The sequence below is a fragment of the Struthio camelus genome, chromosome 14 (genome assembly GCF_040807025.1).
Source record: "Struthio camelus isolate bStrCam1 chromosome 14, bStrCam1.hap1, whole genome shotgun sequence".
Classification (NCBI taxonomy): domain Eukaryota; kingdom Metazoa; phylum Chordata; class Aves; order Struthioniformes; family Struthionidae; genus Struthio; species Struthio camelus.
In genome coordinates, this window is record NC_090955.1 from 6,020,535 (window position 1) to 6,043,743 (window position 23,209).

General features: G+C 42.9%; 1 protein-coding gene across 38 annotated transcripts in view; it reads left to right on the forward strand.

The window, feature by feature from the left end:
* FOXP1 (forkhead box P1) overlaps window positions 1–23,209 on the forward strand; it is a 388,378-nt gene that overhangs the window by 223,897 nt on the left and 141,272 nt on the right. The window contains exon 1 of one of the 38 annotated variants that reach the window (XM_068907702.1): window positions 15,990–16,184. The exons of 35 other annotated variants lie outside the window; for them this stretch is intronic. In XM_068907702.1, coding sequence (XP_068763803.1) covers window positions 16,152–16,184 — 33 coding nt within the window. In that variant the 5' untranslated portion in view covers window positions 15,990–16,151. Of the gene's footprint in view, window positions 1–15,989; window positions 16,185–23,209 lie in introns of those variants that run through there. 2 more of the 38 variants (XM_068907703.1, XM_068907704.1) reach the window with 2 other exon arrangements.

The window sequence follows — 23,209 nt, forward strand, 5'->3', positions numbered from 1 at the left end:
TTCTGGGAAGTGACCAAGTTCGCCAGTGTAAATCATCTGTATAATACATTTGGTTGCTTTCTTTTCCCTGATAAAATTTTGAAACCCTCGTAGGAAATTTTGCAGCAAGCTGCTGGGCGTGCATCCTTAACATGTTTGGGGACAGAGGCTGCGGTAGAGCCGTCGTGAATACGCTTACGCCTAACCCTCAGTTTCTCTCGCGCAATAAGCGTTCTTAAAACCTTTTAAATAAGCAATTGGCAGCTGGTTAAGATGCCCCTGCGCGTACAGTGATCTTTTTAGCAGGTTGTTGTGGTGAAGAAAAACCTGCAGTCAAAAACAAGGCAAACTGGAGGCTTGAAAAGGAGCAAGGGACCCCGTTTGCCAACCTGAGAGAGAAAGCTGCCATAATTAAACAAGCCAGGGAAATGGTTGATGCTGAATGCGCAGCCTTTGGTCGTTCCAGTCATTTTCATCCTACAGGTTTTTCCTTGAAGTGAGAATACCATCAGTGAGAAAATCACAGCCATGCTGAATTCATTACTGCAGTAGTCACACAAAACCACGGATAAAATTTCAATAACTGCAGGCCACAGTTGAGTAAACAGTTGCACTGAAACTTAATTCCTGTTGACTTTTCCCTCGTTCTTCGCCAGGGGCACATTCTGATTCGTAGTGCAAAGACAACAGGGGTTACGGCTTTGATTAATACAGGACAGGCGACGAGAAATGGGAACAGGAAAGCACGTTGGACACAAAAGGTCTCTCTCCTTAAAAAGGCCTCGTTATCGCAACGAGGTAATTGCGTTGCGTTTTCCGCGCGAGCGCCGGGGAGGTTTCCGACGCTGCTCCCTGCCCTCTTTGTTCGGAGAGGGGAGGAGAGAGGGGCGCGGGCGCACCCGCACCAAAACACTGGAGCGTGTTGTAGATGGGAAACGCGCGGCCCTTGGCTGTCCCCGTCTTGCCACCGCTGCCCAGTCTGCCTTGGGGAAGCCTTGCGCCGAGGCTGGCTCGGTGGAGGAGCGGCACAGACTCGTTCCCGCGCGGGGCTCCCGAGCGGTGCCCAGCACCAACTGAAAGCGCCGCCCGGACCATGCTGCCGGCACTGGGAGCAGGACGCGGCGGTGGGGTGGGCAGGATGACTTTACAGCCTGCTTTCGCAGAACACAGGTTTTGGCACATAGTTTATTTATCCTCCGCCTCTGCCAGGACAATAAACCTGTTCGGTTAACTTGCTTTTCTCCGAGTTTGTAAAAGACCTTTATGTTCTGTGTTTGAATTCTGCTGCTAATTGGTTTTGATGAGTAACTTTTCCATGGAGTTTTCCTTTTCAAAAGCAAGTTGATTGCAAAGTTTACAACGCTCACTTTCAAAAAAAAAAAAAACCCTGATAATAACAAAAGGACAATCAAAGCTAGAGTAAAAATATCAATCTTTGTGTTTGGGAAGTATTTTTAAATGCTGAAAACAACAAAAAAAAAAACCCCGTTGTTTTCAGACAGCTAATGCAAGCATTTACAGATACACATACAACATGGAGCATAATGTTTAGATGTTTCTCCATATACAACATATGCTCTCAGGTCACTTAACAGAATGCGTTCTACAAAACGCTTCTTCAATACAAATGAATGGGTTCTGAATTAAACAGCTATTTCTTAAGAGCATTTCATTCAAATCTTTTCTTTTTGCCACCTGGCGCTTGTTTTGTCGGAAAAAAATCAGCGGCGGGTAGTTTGAGCTTCGCTGTTCTGGTTAGTTATGTATTCCCATGGTGAGCACGGTTGAGCAGAGAAACGTGGACGTATAATAGTTTATATGAAGCGTTGGGTTCATGGGTTCGTGGGTTTTTTTTTTTTGGTTAATTTTATGAATTTATGAGGGCTGTTTTGCTGCTGTGAGAAAGGGAAACAAACACTTCCAGTTTTTTCTAGGAAGCTTTAATAAGTTCACAAACTCGTAAATATTTTATCATGGAAAAATATGGAGCATCACAGATGTTCGTATGTTAGAAGGAATAATATGCAAAGTGAGCTGTCTTGTAATAAGTGCAGGGATGACTCACAGGACAGGTTTTGCACTTTCCATGTCATCTTAGGGTGATTCTGCCATGCAAGAAGACAGAGAGTGATAATAAGTTACTTTTGCCTTAGGAATCTTATAAAATGTACTGTTAGCTGGGAATGGCAAATCTGGGGCCAGTTCTGCAATATATAGTGAAGACAAATAGCTCCAACTGATGTTTATGTTTGTAATCATGACATAAGATACTTTTCAAAGAGAGCAAAAGCAGTACAGGTGACTACTCTGGGAACAGTACATCTGTAGAAGGGGCGGATAGAAATGGAGATAGGTATGGGAAAAATCACCACCAGAACCAGTCTAAAAGGGAAGGAAGACTCTTTCCCACAGTGTTTTGGTACCTCCTGAGGGATGGGAGGGGTTCCCTCCCAGCTCCAGGGAGCCGGTGGGCAGCACCTTTGAGGAACAAATAGGTCATGTCAGAAATAGGGGGAGCAGGCAGGGTTTGGGTGCCCTGAGTTAGGCGTGATGGTCACCATGGTCTTCAGACCTCATAGCAAGACCTGAACCTGGCATTTGGCATAGGGTCAGGGAACGTGGCTCTGGAGTTTGCCTCCAAGGGACCTACATCAGCTGGGGCACCAGAGAGCTCCAGCAACATCTCTTGGCTCACGAAAAGCCAACAGATCTGGAAAGCGCAGAAAGGGCGGCAGGGTGACCCACGGGCAGAAAGGCATGCTGAGTGAGGGAAGCTCCAACACGAAGTATGTAATGAGGGAGTGACTCTTAACCTACCAAGGAGGAAGAAATAAAGACTTATGGGGACAAACTGCCTTACTGCCTTTTAATGTCCATGATCACAGCTTCAGTTGCTTCAGTGGTTTCTGACGTCTACTCAAATAGAGGGTTTGATGCTTCAGTCCTAGTCAGTTCTCTTTTTAAGCTTATAAAATAAATAATACTTATTTGTGATTTATTTTTATCCATGGGACTATTCATTAAGGTATTCTTCACATTATTAGTAGAGAAACAAAAATGTGAATGTAATAAAGAGCATGAATATAAAGTGGAATTCCAGTATATTAGAGCAAGACACAAAATACTGGGTTGCATGGTGGCAGAAAAACAAACTTCTCCACATCAATGGAAAGATCCACTTTGATACCAAAACTTCAAGTACTGCCCCACGAGTATAAAACTCAGTATCTTGTGATAAATCCAGAATGCTTTTGAACTTTTAGAAGGTATGACTTTAATAGTAATTTGTTGACAGATTAGCTGCAGAGATTGCAAAGAGTTTATTTTGCAGAACTGGCAGGCTCATATCAGTGTTCTCTTAAGGAAAAAAACACACATTGCTGTTTTGCAATTGCTTGCATTTATTGACAACCTGCGCTGAGCAGGCAGAATTTGAATGTTTGTATAATGTAAACCTATAGCTTGTCTGATGAAGTGTAGTGTACTTTTAGGTAGTGCATAGATTACTTGATAAAAAGGGTTACAAGGTCACTATGTTTATGACAAACTAGAATACCAATATAAATGCAACTGGTACAGAGAGAAACAAGAAGGAAGTTTGTATAAAGAATTGAGCTTTATGTAAGAAAGCTTCCCTTCTTCACTTTGTCTTTGAACTGAACTATACTGTAATTATAAAGTGTCACTTTAAACTTTCTGGAGGGTTTAGTTAAATACCATGTTTGCCAGGTGTCCACAAAATAAGGAAAGAAGTTATTTTTCCTTGAACAAAATTTGAGAGTTATGCATCATCTTTTCAGTGCCTCCTATTGTGTACTTTCTACCCCTGTATTCCACACAAATGAGAAATGCAGTTTTATTCATATGTAGGAGATAAAAAAGCGTGTTTCATTAGAAATTTTGGACTACATTCTGGTATCTGTGTCCACGTCAATCATTTCTTCACAACTGGTCTCACTGGCTTCGGTTGCTGCGTCTGTGCTATCAGTGTGAAGACGTCGCAGTTTGGCCCTTTGGCAGCAATTGCTTTGAGAAATGCTGAGATGCGAAGTGTTACACTGAAGAAAGCCAATTCCAGAGGGAACATGTGGTTTCTTCAGATTTTGTCTGTGTCCGAAGAGGAAGAACATGTAAAAGAAAGGGGTGATTTGGTATATTGTTGAGAGGCTGCTTAATTTGATGGATCAGAAAGAAGATTAGACTAGAGAGAATTCTGGGTTTATCAGGAAGTAAATTAAAGTAATGGTGTATATATTTTTAAATGGTTTACTGGGTTTCATCTTACTTCAGCAAGCCGTGGGGAGGGGTTACAAACTGCATCAAGAGTTTTATGGTCCCACTGATCATGGTGTGGACTTATCTCTTTAGAACAAAACTGCTAAACTAGATCGAAGATAAAGTCTTTGTTTCATATTGACATAACTGGGTTAGACCAAATTTGTTTGTTAGACTTTAAGGGAGCGTGCATGTTGAGTCATTTTGTCCCAAGAGACACAAAGCCTAATTATTAAACTGCTGTTGCTATTGAAAGAGCCATTTGAGAGTATAGATTAAACTACATGCAGGTTATTGGGATTGTGTCTGATTTTGTATTGTAGCGCACCGATAATTGATGATTACACTAGCATCACGAAAAGATCACTGCATTTTTAGAGGTGGTGCTGTTTCAACAGCGAATGTAAAAAATGACTTTAACGCTCCTAGTAACTTTGTGCTTTTATCATTCATACTTTTCCCCCAAGTTCTCCCATCTCCCAACATTGCACGGAAGGTGACATGATGTCTTTTTAGTCATTCAAATCTAATAACTTTTAATCTGAAGGTTAAGTAGTGAGATATAAACTAAGAGATGATAATATCAATTTTATGTTCACTGAAGGGCACAATATACCTCTTTCTAGTAGAAGGAAAATTGTGCGTAAAATGTCTTTTGCTTTTCAATGGAAAAGCTGTGGCTCTGAGAGCTTAGGAATGAAGCAGCGCTGGAGAAATTAAAGAAGTTTTAACATAGGCTGGCTACCTTGCCTGGATTTTAGAATCAATGATTTTTTTCCTTAATAATTCAATTTTTAGATCTCTTGTCAATGAACCATGCTGGGAACATCCGTGCAGCATTCTCTGTCTTTGCTGTTGCTAATATCTTTGTTATAACTACTTATTGACATCAACAAGCCTTAAATTTTCTCCAACTGTCGAAGGGTAAGGGGAAACTGCCACTATGTTGCGGTTGCTGAGCTTTTTTTTTTTTTTTGCCTTGCCTTGGTTTTATTTTATTTTGCTTCTAAGGTCTTTGATAAATAACTGCACAAATCTTAAATTTTCAAAGCACCTTGACATTGGCTCCCAGAGTTGTGCATTTGTGTGTGTGTACAAGCATGTACATGCAGAAGCTGGGTCATTAGACATCTAATTACCTGAATTATGTGCCCATCTGAATCCAGAAGTCTTCTTCAGACTGTAGGTGCCTATTTCTGTGTTTTATTTTATTTTTTTACAGTGGCTGGTTTTACTTTCACTTGTAAATTAAAATCATTCAGTAATCGTTTAGGTTTATATGGGCTCTTTAAGGAGATGTAACTTTGGAAACGTTTGCTGGTTTGTTTTTTAACCTTGCATCTCATGAGAAACTTCACCCATGAAATGTTTGCTCCTTGCTGTTTTCATAGGTGTGTGCTCTCCCCTTGTATTTGCTTGTGCTTACTCATAAGCAAAAAAGTTACCTGTTCCGGAGGCCTGTTTAGGGAAACTCCGCAAAGGAATATTTTACAGCTGTCATGCAGCACATGCGTGCGCTGAGAAAGAAGTTCAGGAGGCATTAGATATAAATTAAAGGTCTATTTCAAATGACTGATGTCATTATTAGAGCCTGTTCCTCCTCCATTGCAGGTTTTCTAATAAGCAGCGCGCCTAAACCTGTGATACAGCAAACTTAAAACGGTAGGGCTGTTGAGGCATAAAGTTGCCTTTAATTCGTGTTCCTCATGGTGGCCTTTGTGTAGCAGGATGCTTAAGCACGTACCTAAATTTAAGTGCGTGAGTAGTCTTACTAAGGTCACTGGTGCTTCTCAGGCCTGTAAAATTAGGACTGGGCTTAAGTGCCTTGCTGAATTAAGGCTTAAGTAATTTCCCACCACCAGGAAGCTGCATGGATTGCTGATATTTTAAAAGTCATTTAACTTTATTTGGAAACGCGCGGCACGTAGGGAGATTGTTTGGCAGTGCCTCAGGAGCGGAAGAGCAATTGCACTGTTTTGTCACTAATGTAACTTGGTTTCGGTGGAGTTTTGTCTGACTTGAATACTTTTAAATGAGACCAGAATCAAAGGCCACGGTGTCCTTTTCCTGCGTTCGTGTGCTTTCTCCTGCGGAGCTCCGTGGGGTACGGCAGCAAGCGCAAAGCGGATCAGCGGTATTGTTGTAGTTTACAACGGTAACGTTGTAGGTGGAGATGGGGATATACAGTAAGGTGCAAAGCTCCTGAGTACAGTACATTTCGTGAGCTTGTTTTGATTATATAGCACCCCAGTAATTAAAAAAATTAACAGAAGGTAATTTTTGAATGCTTAGCATAAACAGAGGCATTTAATAATTACAGTTTTACAAGATGGGTCTTGCTTGTTTTGTTGCTGCGATCTGTGATTGGTTATCCATGCTCGCTCCATTTTCAACATATAAAAATGTGTTTCCAGCCTTTTTTAGATAGTGCAAATGTATCTTCATTCTTCCTGTAAAGCTATATATTGTGCCTGTAATGTCAGTGTCGCATCTCAGACGTTTGTGAAGCTTGGGGCAGGTGCCAGCTTTGTTACAAGTTGGGCTTTTCAATGTGTTCATATTTCTTCTCTTTCTTTAAAAGGTTCTTTTTTGGGGGGGCTGCTGAAAGAAAGGCTCATAAAGCGAAGGCTGGAGAGAGCTAGGCTATTTAATCTATCTGGCAATGTGCTGCAAGACCCATCCATGTAGTTCTCCCCCTCAGCCCCGGCCCTCCAGAGAAGTCCGTGTTCCAAGACAAAGTGAGGAAAATGAGGCGAGAAACGGATATGATTTCTTGTCTTCTGGGTGTTGACATAATCCAGATTCTCATTTAACAGCCGTAAGGGTTGAGGACTGTGATTATTACAGAAGGAAACATCACTAGGTGTACTGGCACACAGAAGACAGTTGCAGGCTTGCAGATGGGTCATTTTTTTTGCTTCATAGGGCACTGTATTCCCAATTTAGGGTAATTTCTTTTTATCAGGTTTCTAAGCTGAGCTTACTAAGGACTAATTCTTGCATACATATTTTGGACCTTCTTACCTTTGAGTGGAAATAATCAAATTTTTGGAAGCATTTTGTTCTTTTCTAGCAAGCAGCATCATTATTGAGGGGCACAACTCAAGTGTTTTAAATTTGGAGATGCAGAGCAAGGTCAGAGTTTGCCTCCAGAATCTGAAGTAATCAGGATTTCATTTCAGATAAAACCTCTGGGGCTGATACTTAAAAAACACAACTTTTAACTGGCATTATGCAATTTGCTGTGGGTCACTTAGCCAAATATTTGTGTATGGGCCTTTTTTTTTTTTCTTTTTTTTGTTAAAAGACTTGCCAAAGTTCAGGTGGGATTTCAGACTTTAGTAAACCGTGCCTGGAAATTAAGTGTGGGAAAGGAGGGGAACAAAATCTTGTCTGCTTGAATTAGAGTGATCACAAGCTAAAGGAATGTGGTTGCTGCTGATTTGCTCGAATTAAGTTTTCCTTAAAAATGGCTTTTTATATCACTGATACCAAAAAAACAGTGCCAGGAAAGAACTGCAACTCTAATAAAATGTAGTACGATCAGTGACTGTCTGACATCCAAGGCTTTTCCTCCTTTTTATTGTAATCAATCGGGTATCTGTTAAAATCCCAACAGGGTTAGGGTCCTTTGCTGTTCAGCAGAATTGTGTAGGCAGAGGCTTGGGTGGATCTTTCCTAGTACCAGGCGTCATCCTTAATCAGCAGCAGACCCAGAACTTTGGGGGGTTTTTGGCTGCTCTCTCAGAAAGGAAGCTAGGGCACTTTTGTTGTTAAACCATCCTCCTTTCATATTTTTGTTTCCACATAATTCAGTGATTCATTGAAGGAGAAAGGTCAGATAGACAGGAGGAACATTAAATGGAACTTGTTATGAAGCAACAGGGCCCATCATCTTGCAGTAATGACAAGAAATAAAATATACTATAATTCTCATGCATGGGGGAGTTTTTGTAGCACTCAGGTCCTCAAAGTGTATTTCAGCTGCCTTCAGGAGTCTTTTGCTGGCCCTCTGCTGAAAGAGGAAATCTGATCTGAAAGTCTTCTAGCACAGAAAAAAACTGTTTTTGGAAACATGCTGTAGCATGTCTTTATTTTACTGTGATGCGTTATGTACCCACTTTTATAATTCTTTTCGTAAAACCCAGAGAATAGGTATATATGGAAAGCAACTGTTTCTGGATTTTGTTGGAAAGGCTAGGACCTTTTTGATGGATGGGCTGGGTAAGGTGCTGCTCTGTCTGGCATTATTAGTTTCATGATGAGTTGTTACCAGTTCCGAAAGTGCAATTTGGTAGGTTCCCTATCACGGCGCAGTAAAATCGGGAGTAGGTCTTTGTGGAGTAGTCTTTCAGTGAAAATAAGCTGGTCGCGTCAAGAAGCTAAAAGTTAGGCCATGCCAGCGTTGCGGTTCTCCCCGCTATTGGCACATCGGTGCGAAGCGATAGGTGGCCTTAGCGTGGGTAAGCTCACGCTGCAGCAAACTGAGCGTGTTTGTATGATGTCCCAAGTGGAGCTGGGCCTTACTTCTGCAGGAAGGTCTCCTGGGGCAGAAGGGGCCTGCCCTTCTCCTTGCGCTCTAAGGCAACCTAAGAGGATCTGCCGAGATCCGCCAAAGCTGACATTTCCAAGGAAGATGCCTATTGGGAACATGTATGACACTTGGTATGGACGTGCAGGGTACATCCACCAGGGTGAAAGCACCAGATCTGCTGAGCATGTGTGGGATGGTTGTGGGGGCTGGGGTGGGCTGTATTGCAGGGCGCTCTGTAGCTACAGGAAACCACACAGTCTGCCCACTGGAAACGCTGACCGTTGTACGCTGTTCTGACTGTGCGTGAAGTGTTTTCTGTAAGGTCACGGGGCAGGCAGGGGGATAGTTATAGATAAACCTAACCCAGTTCCCAAGCCTTCATTCCCAAGCCAATCTGTTGGGAATAGAGTGCCTACCTTTATTGTTCTCCAACAGTTGAGTAGTGCTTTCAGGTAGTGGGATGGGCCCTGCTTCACTCCCGCTATAACCTGGCTTTTTGACTGACAGCCACCATGCCAAACATGCTGTTTGGGTAGCAGGAACATTGTTTTGTGTAGCAAAAATAGTCTGCTTAATCACCTTCTTATAGTTTTAATGCTGTATTGCAGATCTGAAAGAAAAACCCTCCAAGTCAATAAACAAAAAGCAGACTTATCTTTTATAGTGTTCTTGAAACAAACATAGGGTTAGGACACTAAAGCAAGTTTTATTAAATCTAGGCATGAATCCATATTGAAGAAATAATCTACTGCTTCCTTTCAGTTTCTTGTCTTTTTAATTAGTGCCGGCAGTGGGATTGTTAGCTTTTAAGATACGGTAAATATGAGCCTATTAATATTATTGAACATAATACTCAACAAGGTACAAGAAATGCTGGTAACTGTAGGTTTTTTATAGAGAAGTTAAAAGCAGGCCGTTTTCTGTTTGACAAGTCTTCCTTTATTGCTGTCGTGTTTAGGTATACAGAGGGGAGGCTGGGAATGGTAAACTTTCTCCAGGTGTTCGGAACAGCTGTCCCTGATTGACGGGCACAGGGACTGCCTTGGGTGTTATTCCAGTCTTAGGTGGCATATTTGAGCCCCTTTTCACAACAGGGCAAGTATTTGGAGTTTAAAATAGTTCTGACTCCTTATTTTACTTGAGCAATGATTCACCAAGCGCTCTGAATAACGAGCAGGCTTTTTGAAGTGTTTTACAGGTGGTTCTAGTCTTTTAACATGGGCAAGGACTGGATTATAAGGCTTGCACAGTGATTAGCTCTGTTTGCAGTGTTTTCTTTGCTCAAAAATTATGGTGTTTATTTTGTAGAGGGGTTTTATTTTTCGGAGTGTCTGTTGACCACCTGCTTTTTTTCCTAATTGATCACAAGGACAATTGCTAGGCATAATAAATAAAAGATATGGTCTGCCAAGGCTATGTCATAGGGACTGTATGTCAAAGATTCATAAGCTGCAAGTAAAAATATGTACTTTTCCCTGGGGACGGGGAAGGACATGCTATATTCCACCTTGGGGATCCTTCCAAGGCTGCTGAGAAGCCTGTGGTGGTATCTTTCCTAGCGTTGGCTGATGACCTCGCTAGGTGCAGCAGCCACACCATGGAATAGGTCAGCCCATGAACCCAGATTTGCTGTTGTAATCCTTTTTCTCAGTGCAGTTTAGAAAAATAGACCTCCAGGCTCTCTCTGCAGAGCAAAGCCCAGAGTAAGTATATCTTTTAATGGAGGTTTCACTACTGCTCAGGCAAGGGTGAGCCAGTGCTTGATTAGCTTTCTGTTAGAAAGCTTCTTCCCAACGCTTAATCAAAATGCTTATCCTGCAGGTAAAATATCTTCCCTCCGGTTGAGCCCGTAACAGGCACAAGAGCAGACTGTCTCCTTTCTTCATAGCATCCGTTTCCATATTTGAATGTTATCTCCCTGTCTGTACCCTCTGTCTTCTCAGAACTTGGACACTCTTAGTTCTCTCTTTGTAAGTCGTGTTCTCTAGACCTGTGATCACTCTGATCGCTGTCCTTTGGACTCTCTCCATTCAGTCTAAGTCCCTCCTGAATTGCAGTGCTCGAATGGCTTGAATCCTCCAGCTGAAGTTTTACGGGAACAAGTAGAGACAAAGTATTTCCCATCATATGATTTGTAGGCAATAGTCCTGTTTATGTATCTGAGTGTGTTGCATGCCATTTTTGCAACAGCATGACCCTGTTGACTCATGTTCAACATATGATCCACTGTAATCCCTAGACTTTTTTTCCAAAGAAGTGCTGTGATATCAGTTGTTTTTCCTGTTGTATTTGCAAAGTTTGGGTATTCCAGCCAAATTTTAGCATCTTATCCTTAATAAATACCATTCCATTTTTATATCGAGTATTTCTCCACTTTGTGCAGAGGATTTTGGATTCTAATCCTGTCCTCCAGCATCTTTTCAGTCACTTCCAGTGTAGTGTCATCTGCAGATTTGCTAAGTTGTCTGTTCCTTCATCTGTGGTGTTCATAAAAAAGATTGATGTCTTCAAAGTGCATTTGCTATAGCCTTCCATTCTGACAGTGACCCATGAATACCTATTTCCAACATACAGTGGTTTTGTTAAGACCGTGTTTTCCTAGCTTGCATATAAAAATGTCATCTGAGACTCTATCAGGTGTCTTTACAGTCAAAATAGGGGACTTGTACTGTTTTTCCTCTGTTCAAAGACCTGCCAATGAATAGGTCTTTCCTCTTGGTTTTAAAAGATTGCTCACGTCTTGGACTGACCTCAGTCGTCTGCACTTGACCTTCCAAACAGAGTGGACATGCCTGTCTCACCTTCGTGGGGTGGGACAGACCACCAGAAAGAGCAGTCAACCATCACTTGGCTTATCCCAGGTTCTTTACCGCTGCGGGACCAATTAAGTTAATCAAAACTGAGCTTTTCAAAACCTTATTATATAACTCATCCCAGCCAAACATCAAAGAGTTCATGCATTCATAAGGGCGGAAGTAGCTTTCGCTAAGTACAAAATGTCAGTCTCAGGTAACTGGTTTTCCTTGTGGAGACTCAAACTGGGTTGGGCTAAAGAGAGAACATAGGAGGATTGCACCCAGAGACAACCCACGGTAACTCTCCCTATTTTGTCTTTGTATCTCTGTGGTTCATTTCATTTATTGTTTCTTCCAGTAGCAGAGTCTTAGCCAGAGGAAGTATCTTTTCTGTTGTTTTCAGTCCAGAATCTGGTCTCAGAAACCATTATCTTTACCACACATTGTGACCCTCCATCTCCAGTCTTTTATCAGATTGTCCTTGGAGCAAAAGATGAGCAAATGAGAGCGTCTTCCATTTAACTGTGAGTGTCAATGATAAGTCTTTGAGAAGACCCAGATCCCCACCCTGTGTCTCTGGGTAGGCTGCAGGGTAGTCTTTACGCTGATCCCAGTCCTTCATCAGCCTCTAAAATCTAAAGGATAAAACAGAAGGATTAAAGGAGAGGGGAATAAAACACATTTCATGTTGAATGCACAGAACCCATCCAGAACCCCCAGTAATGACTGCCATTACTGTGCCTCTGTCACTTGGAGGCCGCCATTCCTCTCTTTGCCAAATCTCTGTCATCCACAAGACAAGACATCTGCAGTACATTTGTTTAAAGCAGGGAGATGACAAGCATTGAAACAGATGTTGGAAAACAGAGCAGCAAAAGGCCTGTACTGAATGAATAGCCCATAGGGTCTGAGCTGTTTGATGGCTGATTACAGTGTTAGCCAACTGTTCTTTCAGAGCCGACCGAACCCAGGAGATCCCCGCGGTAAGAGATGTACTCTGCCAACATGTGGTGCTCCCTTTGTCACTGTACCTTTTCAGATGTGCGCGGGGAAAACACGGGAAACAGGACCATCATTCAGAACCCTTTAGATGAGTAACACGGTTGCTTATCCAGGCTGAATGGAGTCCTAGTTATGACTTGTGCCGTTGGAAAGCATCAAGAGCATGTCTCGGCATCCAACAGCCAATATCACTCATTAGTTTGAATGAAATGTCTGTGTGCAGGCTTTATCAAAGCTACAGAGAGTTTTATCATGATCAACATAAAACAATATTCTCTCTGAAACCTCTGCACCATATTGCCATATAAAAAGCAACTAATGTCTAGTGATCCTTGGTACATGAAGCATTTCAGGTTTATCACAAGCTGACAAATTGTCTTTGACAGCAAAGAATCCCTTTCGTACCTGATCTCATGTTTCCTAAGACCAGCTTTTCACCTCCTCTGATCTTGTCTTTAGGAGCTGATTCCCTCGTACTGGAAAAATATAGCTAGTGTTAAATGAGCTCATGAAACTCCTGAGTATTTACTTGTTAGTAATCTTGGGCAAGGTACAAACTTGCCAATTAAGGGAGCTGGACTGGCACTAGGTTGGTTCAGTTTCATGGACAGGAAATGGATGGCGAAGTAGCCCCTCGTAACCAAAAAAAAAAAAAAAAAAAAAGGCTGTTATGTTCTCCTCTGTGGTAGCCAGGGAATGACCTCCAGAAGCAGCAGGCATTCAGCATGTAGTATCACAGCGTCTAAACAAAGCCACAGCAGCTTTTCAGGAAATCTCTGGCATGCTATCCTGTAATGTGACACTGCTTTTTTTAGTGACACAGCAGCTAAGAGTTGAAGGATTGATCATCTCTCTTGGAGAGGAATGCCAATATTTTCCTCGTTAGCCCCTTGCAGTCTTCCTACTCAGAATCACCAGAGGAAAGGTGACCACTGGCTGACGATGCCACTGAGGTCTTATAAGGCCAGAGATGCACAGTGCAAAATAACTTCCAAGATTGCTGTTAAGAGGAAATACTCAGAGGTGTTGAGAATACACCTCAGGATCCTTAGCACAGTTGTTTGTTTGGACTTTGCTCCAAGTGTCTGATGTGGGTACTTGCTGTACTTCTGACAGTGACATACCCCACGCAACCTGTTGAGGCTGTGGTTGCGCTGCTAAGAAATGTTATATCAAAAGGGTCTTGTTCTCATGCAGAAGTCTACCTTCCACGAGGATCTCGAATGATCAGGGTGCAGAAGTGCTGCGCCTCTGTCTGGGGCTAGGATGGGGCCAGGCCCCACACTTGGTGCTTTCCCAGAACAGAAGAGGTTCCTGTTCCTGGGTCTGCAACTAGGTTTGTACGGGTGGAAAGATCAGCAGCACAAATTGCCGGTATTTGTCTTGCATCCGGAGATCATGCTCTTCCACTGCTACCTTAACTAAGAGAAAGACGAACAGGATTCTTCAGGCTATCTGAGCTGCCTGCAGATGTGCTATCTGCTAATGAAAGATTGTTCAGCTCACTCACATTTTCATCTTATCCTGGTAGAAGGAAGGGATATGTGTCTCTTCTTCCATTCTATTTTTTTCATCTGATTTTTTTCCTTTGTGGTATTATAGAGAGAGGCAGCAGGTGAAAAGCTTGAAAATCATTACTGCATTGCTCTGGTCTTTATACCGACTTGAACCATTTAGAAAAAAGCATTTTATGAAAGGACTGGTTCCCGTACGTTCCAGTGAAAGGCCCTGGACTGTGCTGAACCTCCTTATATCGTTCCTGTTTATCCAAAAGCATGACAGAAAGAAAGATCCAAGCCGCCTGGAGTGACGAAGTGAAAGAGAGCTTCTTCGAGCCTGTCCCAGAGGTTTCCTTACCTGGCCAGGCCATATGCAACTGCAGACGTGCCACAGACACAGTTGTCCAAGCCAGAAGTGCTGGCTGACTTCTGTTCTGCCCCTGAAAGCTGTTTCCATTTGTGGAGGCAGGGAACAGTACTGAGGAATGTGCTCAGACTTATTTTTATTTTCAGGAAGTCTCGACTGATATCTTGGTTTCACAACCAGCACCCAGGGCGCTGCCAGTCCCCGTGCAGTTTATCCTGTCTAGCCTTTTCCGCTCCTGAGTGGAAAGAGCTCTTGCTTTGCTCCTCAGGTCTCTGTATCCCTCTCATCTTGAAACAGCACAGATGTTGTGCGAGAGTTCACGCATGCCAAGGTTTTGAGCTGAACATGTGAGTGAAGGGAAGTACAGGGGCACGAGTGTGCCTTTGCCCCTCTGAAATGGATGTTCCTCTGGATAAAGAGGAGTTTGCTAGCAGGTGTAAAAGTCCTGCAGTTATTTAAAAGAAATGTATCGTGCCCAGATTTGTGCTTGCTGTCCCAGAAGCTGGCTTTTGTGACGTTCGGATACTCGTTGGGTGCTAGCGTGGAGCTGAGCCACGTTTCACAGTATTTGGGTCTCCCTCCAACCTGAGCTTTTTCTGCCCTTGTGATGAGGCCTACTTGGGTGGCTGGGGCGCGAGACCCGGGTTCCCTGCGCCCCCGTGGTGGTGCTCGTGCCACTCTGGAGGCCCAGGCACCGCGTCCCACCAGCAGGACTCCCTGCTGGTGCCACAACCTGTCCTGCTTGGCTGGAGCATCTTCATCTGTGCCCACCTACAGCGGGTGCTCCTCTGGGTGCTCCCCGCCCCTGGGGGCCCTAACAGCTCTGTTACTGCTCAACTGGAATAATGTAGACGCTACGTGTGGATTAAGACACCAGGCTGTAGGCATGTCAGTTTTCAAATCAAGCTTTAAAAGTTCGGTTGTCCCGATTCTGTTCTTGGCTCCGCACTGGAAATCAGCTGAAGCCAGAGGGAAGATTCAAGGTTTCTGCCACTGTAAGTGAACGAACAGAGAGAGTCTGTGCTCTTACATTTCTTCAGATTGAAGCAATCAGAGAAATATGTCTCAGTCGCTGACATAGTGCATTCGTGGAAAAGAAGAGTTTTCTGGCCAGGTACGAACAGATTCAATTGAAATAGGTCAGCACGGCTACTCGTGTGATAACAGTGTTTATCAGCGTGCTAGCCTTAAAGTGAAAAACGGGGCTGAGATTGTTACAGTGGAAAATGTTAATAAATAATTGGATCAATACTAGAAAAGGGCTCTGTAAATAAACTTCAGTGTAATTAATAGGCTCTGTTTTGTCAGGAGCATGCATGCAAACGAAGCACTGCACGCAATTAACATATCGTGGGCTGAAGGACATCTGCAGATAAGGGTTAAACAATCTATTGAAGCTGAACTCATGAACCTGTTTAAACTGCTAGACTTGTTTGTTTCAATAAAACTTTTGTCTCTGCTGTGTACGTATTTTATAGCATGTGTCTCTCATTCTACAAGAAACACTTAAAGTCAGGTTTTTAATATAATGTTGGTAGCAAAGTATGAAGGACAGCGGAGGTAACAGAGAAGGCAACTTGCTAATGCAAAAGCAGTGTACTGAAAGTCACTTTTATTTCTTATTTATAATCTACATGCACACTCTGGATAATAGATGACAACGCTCATTCAGTACTTTAACTTCAAAGCAGAGCGAAGGCATGGATGACAGAGCTGGGAGCTGGAACACAAAGGTACTAACAACAAGAGGAAAAATGCCTGTTTACTGGATTGCATTTGTTAGCACGCTGTCTTCAGATATTGTTCCCCCAGGAATAGTGAGAATATGTGCTGCACGAACAATGATTTAACATCTGAAAATGGTACTTAAAGAGTTTTCTGTCTGGTAGTAATGTGATGAAGGCTTCTGAATGGAACCTGGGGACTTCATTTCTTCTATTTATCTATATGTCTCTCTGGTTTTAGTCAGTGGTAATTGCATATTTAACCCCTTAAATAGGTTTAACCCTCTCAGCACCAACTTCTTTTTTTTTTGTTGTTTTTGGTCTCACGTCTGCTTTTGTTAGCTACGGCTGTGCTGCTTGCATTCCTCGCCAAAAAATCAGGAAGACAAAAGGGATTTTGGAGAAGTTGCAGCCAGGGAAGTACGCTGAGAATAACACCAAGCTCCACCTCTCTTCTCTCTTTTCCTCTTCTTCCTTTTTTAAGGAAAGCAGTAGATAATAGCAGCCAAGGAGGGTGTTTTAGTGGGATTCAGTGCAGCTGGGAGCCTTATAGCAGAGAATGAGAGCGTGCGCGAGAGAGCTGTAATGAGGGGGGAAGTTGCAGATAGGGCTGTAAATCAACAGTATAAATTTGCTGCTTACTTCAGCACTCCACTTCTTTGCATCTTTCTCAATTAGCACTTGTTCTAGGGGGCTTGCTTAATAGCTTGCGTGAAACAAATATTAACCTAAATTGTTTAATTATATCAAAATCCTGAATTCCTCCAAGACGAAAAATTGTTTTTAGCTGGGAATACATCTGCAATAAAACATCATCTAGTTAAAGTAAACGAGCTCTAAGGAAAGCCGTAAGATTGTAGCTGAGCTACTTTTACAGTTTATTTTCATGGTATTTAAATTATGATACCGGTGGGTATTTTTAATTAGTGCCTCTTTAAAGTGTGCACTTGTCTACATAAGCCATTTTGGCAAATTTGACTCATTCCTGCAGTGGTTGCTGTAAAAGAGGCCAGCACAGCCTGCAGGAATTGGAATTAAAAGTTTCTGCAAGCTGTTGTCGACATGACCACATCTCATTAACTTAAAAAATGGAGATTATTTGCCTGAAAGCTTGATTTGACTAACAGTAATCAAATATTAGGCTCAGTGAAGAAGGAGGAAAAACAGCTTCGCTGCTGTGATCTATATGCTGACGTGTAGTGTGGTTCACCTTAAATAGCTGTGTCGTATTTCTGCTTTGACAAACCTAACAGGGAAAAAAGGAATAATAATACGCATGGGTTTGTGAATAATCCAGGCTTAGTTTTATTTTACATTCTGACATATCATTTACCAAGTTTACCAGAGAGAAATATAATTTCTCTGATGATTCTAGCATTAAGTAGTCCGATTTAATTATCTTAAATAGTTTTCCCTGAATTATCAAAGTTTAAGTACTGGAAATTGCTGATATCTCATGATTATCAACTGTTAGATAGGCATGAACCTTCAACTGATGCCCCAGAACCTTTTAATTGTTTTAACAAAATATGATGCAGTAGGTTGCACAAAATCAACCAAAATAGAGAAGTGCCTTTCTTATCTTGTGAATTCTTCAAATAGCTTGTTAGATTAAATGGCTGAGGGGGAAAAAAAAAAAAGATCTCTTTGGGGCAGCGATTAAGGTACAGGAGTATTCAATTCAGAAACGCTTGCTTTTGGGAGGGGAGTAGCATCAGAATTTGGTGTTAGAGGGTGGTGTGTTTTCCAGGTAAGCAAAAGACAATGTCATCGCTGGATGTAAGCGGTGGCACACGTTATTGAAAAAAAAAAAAAAAGGTGCAGTTAAACAAAAGAAGATAAAGTCTCGTGCCTTTTTATGTCTTTGAACTGAGAGCATGTGCTGCGTTTTACTAAAGGAACATGAGCCTTGAATGTAAGTAACTGGTTTTTGCATTAGGTACTCCCTGGAGGTAGCAGAAAAATATCATGTCCCTGCATGAAATGCGAATGTGAAATCTACCAGAAAGAAATATTTATGACCATTTTATGCTTGATTAGACTTGGATGACATCTGTTAGAAGACAGGGACTGGACAAAGAGAGAGACGCTCGGGGGCAAATGTTAACAGAGTTGTTTAGATGATGCTGGGGCAGGAGCGTCCATTTACTGCCAGGCAAAACATAGGAATTGTGTTAGCGCGAGCGCGGCTGACAGGAATTCGCTGTGATGGAGCCGCGGCGAGCGGGCTGGCGCGGGGAGCGACACGCAGCTGTTGATACTCGCTCCGCTGCCGCGATTTATGGGCAGGTATCTCGGCTGCACGCCGAGCCTCTCGCTCGCGGGGAGCAGCTGCCTTGACAAAGTTACATAAATGTGAGTCAGCTCTTAAAAAAGTGGAAAAAAAAAAAAAGTTAAAAAAAAAAGCAAAAAAAAAAAAGAAACCAAAAAAAAAAGCAAAAGGCACATCTTCACTTTTTAAAGTTGTCGTTTTAGTTGGACGCGCTTGCCGAAAAGCCGGGTTTTGGGGGTTGTTGGGTCTCCCCGCTCGGCGCAGCCTGCCCTCCTTGCCGGGCCGCCGGTGCCGGCTGCCTCTCCTGGAGGGGACTCGTCCCCCGGGCACGCGTGCCCCCCTCCCCGCGCCGGACGTCAGTCTCTCGCCCCAAAGTGGGGCGTCGCGTCGCTCGTTAGCCTTTCTGGGGTGTTAACGTTGAGCTGTTGTTTACCGGCTCTGCAGCCGGGGTCGTTTGTGGCTGGAGGTACGAACACGCGCTCCGCTCTGGTTCCTTTCCCAGCTTTCTTTTCCTGTAAATTTTCTCTGTCTGGAATGCTTATGGGAAATGTTATTTTGTTTTTGTTTGCAACAGTTCTGTTGTTTTGATTTTGTCTGAGCGGTATGGAAAACAGTACGTCACTTGGAGTGGGTGTTTTGTCTATTGGCCATTTGGCCATTGCACATACATTTCTCATACTTACTACATGATGACAAGGGAACCCAAATGGCATAATTTTCCAGTTGAATTTTGCTCTCCGGTTTAATAATAGTGAAAGGAAAACAAAGTTAATAGATTTAGCAGTTTTGATACTGCTCACATGCTGATAGATGGCTTTGGGTTTTTTTTTTCCCTGTGGTTAAGGATCTATTTAGACAAAGGTCAGATTGATGCATATATCAGTTTCTATAATAAACTGCGCGAGGATTATGTTACACATTTTGCATACAGTTGTGAAAAAGTGGAATTTAAGTACCCTAACCCGTAAAAGGGTAATAAACAATTTCAATATCATCAAGATGATTAGTTTAGAGTACTCTTTCTTCATCCTGGTTTTTAGGCAGTGCGTAACTTAAGTTCTACCAAGAAATGCTTTCTAATTGAAAAAAATGATCTGAAATAAATTTTTAACTTGAGATCACAGCATTCTCCGTATAACTCGGTTGAGCTGAACAGATTTGAACGCCAGATATACTGATGCTTGCATAACATTTACCCTGTTAGGGAGAGACTATCGAAAGACCACAGAATGCAGCTTTAAGACTAGATAATTTTTATGTATAGTACAGAAATATAAAATGGAAAGTATGATTAATTTTTCAATTTCTCTCTGCAGATATCTAATAATTGTGCCCATGGACTGCCAAAGGCTCCCATTAAAGATTTAAAATGCAAAGAAAGGTAGAATCAAAAAGATGGTATTTTGGATTAAATAATGTAAAATAACTGTAGGGCAATAGCAAAGTGAAAAGCTATTGGCAAAATAAAAGCATGGTGTCAACTCTCCTTGAGACCGACTTAAACATTTACGTGTTCACGTGCCTCTTTCTGTAGCTAGGATTTTAACAGGAAAAAAAAAATACTTACAAGGTTGCTTAAGCCAGCTGTGATTTTAAGATATATTTTTAGGCTTTCAGGTTTTGATATGCTCCTTCACAGCAGAGTGATGAAAAATATAGTGCATGCTGCTGTGCTATAAAAATTCACATAAATACAGTGGCAGCGGTTGCAATCTGTTGTCCGGCATTTAGGCATATGTGAGCAAACTCCACGGTGTGACGTTCCTTTCATTGGGTACCAGCAGATACAGGGTGGCAGGAAGGATTTTGCAGCAGCTACTTGGGAACGTGTTATTTCTGTTAGCCTAGGAAAAAGGGACGTTGCAGCCTTAGTATAGAGCGGCTGCCAGAAAGGTCCAGCTGGACTTTTCCTCCCTTTTCTGTACTGTCTTTATCACTTTGCTCAGTTCCACATAATAACATCTTCATCTGAGATTGCTGTGGCACAGGGGAACTGCATTTGTTGATCAAATTTGGCTGGATAACACTGTGATCTCGTATCCTGAAGTGCGGAGATGTGCCTGGAATACGTAAGCGTAAAGCTGGCCCCTTGATTGATTGATTCTGCCTGTCACAGAACAAGATAACTGGATCAGTAAATACCCTGTGCACTTCAACTTCATCTACACAATCAAAAGTGAGGGCATCATGGGGCTGGAAGACACTGAGGCATGATGGGAATATCCACATTGCCGCACCATAGCCAGGAACTCGCAAAAAGGAGAGGAAGAAAAGAAATTTTTTGCCTCTATGTTGGTGCACGAACAGCAGCGAAAAGCGTACTAATTTCTGTATGTTTGCAGTGTGTCTGTCTCTCCGTGGAGCCCTTTCAGCGTTAACGCTGCTGCTGCTGCCGGCGGTGTTAAGCCAGTGCAAGGCAGGAGTAAAGCAGATGAATCGGACTCCGGATACTCCCGGGAAAGCATGTTTTTTGGGGTCCCTTGTACAAAGGTGGCGTTTTATCAGCTAAATTGTCATTAAGCTATGCAACTGTTTACTACTTTGGCAGCTCTTGGAGCGGTTCTGTTGAACACCCTGGACTCATACTGTGAGATCCAGCCTGTTTCACCTGGGGAGTTCAGATCGACTGTCAAATGGGATCCTGCCCCCCCCCCCCCCCCCCCAAAAAAAAAAAAAAAAGTCTAAAAAGGCAGGTGGCAACGTTTGAATGAACAGGCTACACTTCTAAGCAGAAAAGAGAATGTGGGCAAAGCAGACGGGTTTCGCAGAGTTTCACTTGTGTTTTTCAAGCGGTGCTTTAGGGGTGGAAAACAGCTGCCAAAGCTAGCGCGTGGAAACACAATTTGAAGACATTCTGAAATTTCGGAGCCCTTTCCAAAAGCGCATGTGCATGCCCAGCGTCGCCGATAAAGCCGATCGTCCGTCTCTCACCCGCCGTACCTTTATTTTTTGCCTGCTGCTCCCGCACGGTACGATGGCTTGCCTGAATAACGTGAAATGGCAGCGCGAAAACGTCCTGCCGGCTTCATGGTGGCTTTAGCGACATTGATATTTGGTTACCTGCCCCGTCTGCGTCTTGAGGTGATACTTTACTCTGAAATCATGGTTCCTGTAAAAGTCAATGGGAGTATTGTGCTTAATGAGCCCTTGTGCCGGGACCACGCGGAGCTATGCCGGAGCAGGGGCAGGCTCAGGGCAGCTGTGGCCACCCGAGCAGCTCGTCCGGGCCGCTGGTGGTGGCACCGACACTTGGTGAGTTAGTTTGATTTGATTAATGGAACAGGTTAAGGCAGCGCAGGTCTGGGCTGCAAGTGAGACCTGTTTCGTAAAGCACGAAGCGTTAAAGCCACAATGAATATTTACTGGGCAAAGTCCATTCAGTCGGGTGGCTGAGGATCTCACTTGGGCGAAATGAACTGGGTCAGGTACCAGCAGCACCGAAGCAAACCCTTAGGCTTAAGGGCTGCAGGGTTAGGCAGTCCTGGGAGCAGTTCATTACAGAGATTTTCCTTTGAACTGTTTTTCACAATTTATTGGAAAAATTATGTATGATATTTAATCTGGCACTTCTATTTAGTGCTTCATTTACCTAAGCACCTGTAAACCTTCTGTAGTATTCCTGTAGGCATCTCAGAAGATACAGGGGACTGGAGAGATGAGGAGCCCCTTCCGTGGTAACTGAAAACCTGCTTGCTTGTAGGAGCATGCTCTGGGCCATGTCATGTTACTGCATAAAACAAAAACGTTAAAGTATAAAACACTGCCTGTTTACTTTGGAAGTTTATGGATTGTTCAGCATCTGTCTCATTCATGTCTCTGCGAATGTGGCCATTTGCATCTGACTGTGGTTTCAGGATACGCATCACTCCCAAGTACCATATTAAAAGGGCAAAATGATTGACTGTGGACTCTGTCAAAGGTAATCCTGTCTCTGTGGACTTTCTGACATCCCGTATATTGAGGAAGGTCAGCAAATGTATGACAGGGTACTTTGTGTCTGCTTGCTTTCCTTATCTGCATTGTGACTACTCATTAGTGAATATTCAGTTGAGTTTACAGACTTAGGAACATATCTTTCACAGCTTGGTTAGAGCAATTACATAAGAAATGTTACTTTATGGGTAGCTGACTCTTAGAGATAAATGATTTGAGGAGAATTTGACAAATGACACGAAAGATCTTTTCCAGTATGGACTTACACCTCATCTTCCAAGGTTTCCTCAGGACAATCTGTGTTTTTCATTCTAGCACCAGCCTCTTCGTGGAGAAGGTGCTCTTTGGAGTCAGCATGACTTAGCAGACGTGGAAATGTGCATTGTGGATACGGGTCAAGACTGCTTTCTTGCCAGAGGGTTTGAAATTTAGTCTTCTAGCGGTTATACTACTTGACCATTTTTATCCAGTGCATTCCAGCTTTAAAGAACTCATTTTCAGGAGGAAAATGGGACACTGGTGAGTTGCAGCAGTAAGGGGTGCTGTAGAGCTTCCACAGCTTGCAGTGCTTTCTGATTAGGGGCCAGAGATACTCGGCAATATTTTGAAAGCTAGTGGCTGTTGCTGCCTAGGTGAGGGACCCTTGCCAGCTGGTGCCTGCTCTGGAAACTGCCTTCTGACGTGCTCCGAGTTGCCATCAGTGGGGATCAGGATACCCGACACCTTTGTAGAAACAAGTCTTCAAGGTGGCTATCAGTGATGTTTGACCACTGTTTCAGGAGGGCTGCGTGTGGTGCTTGTGATGTCGTGTCTGCGTGATGCTGTGACG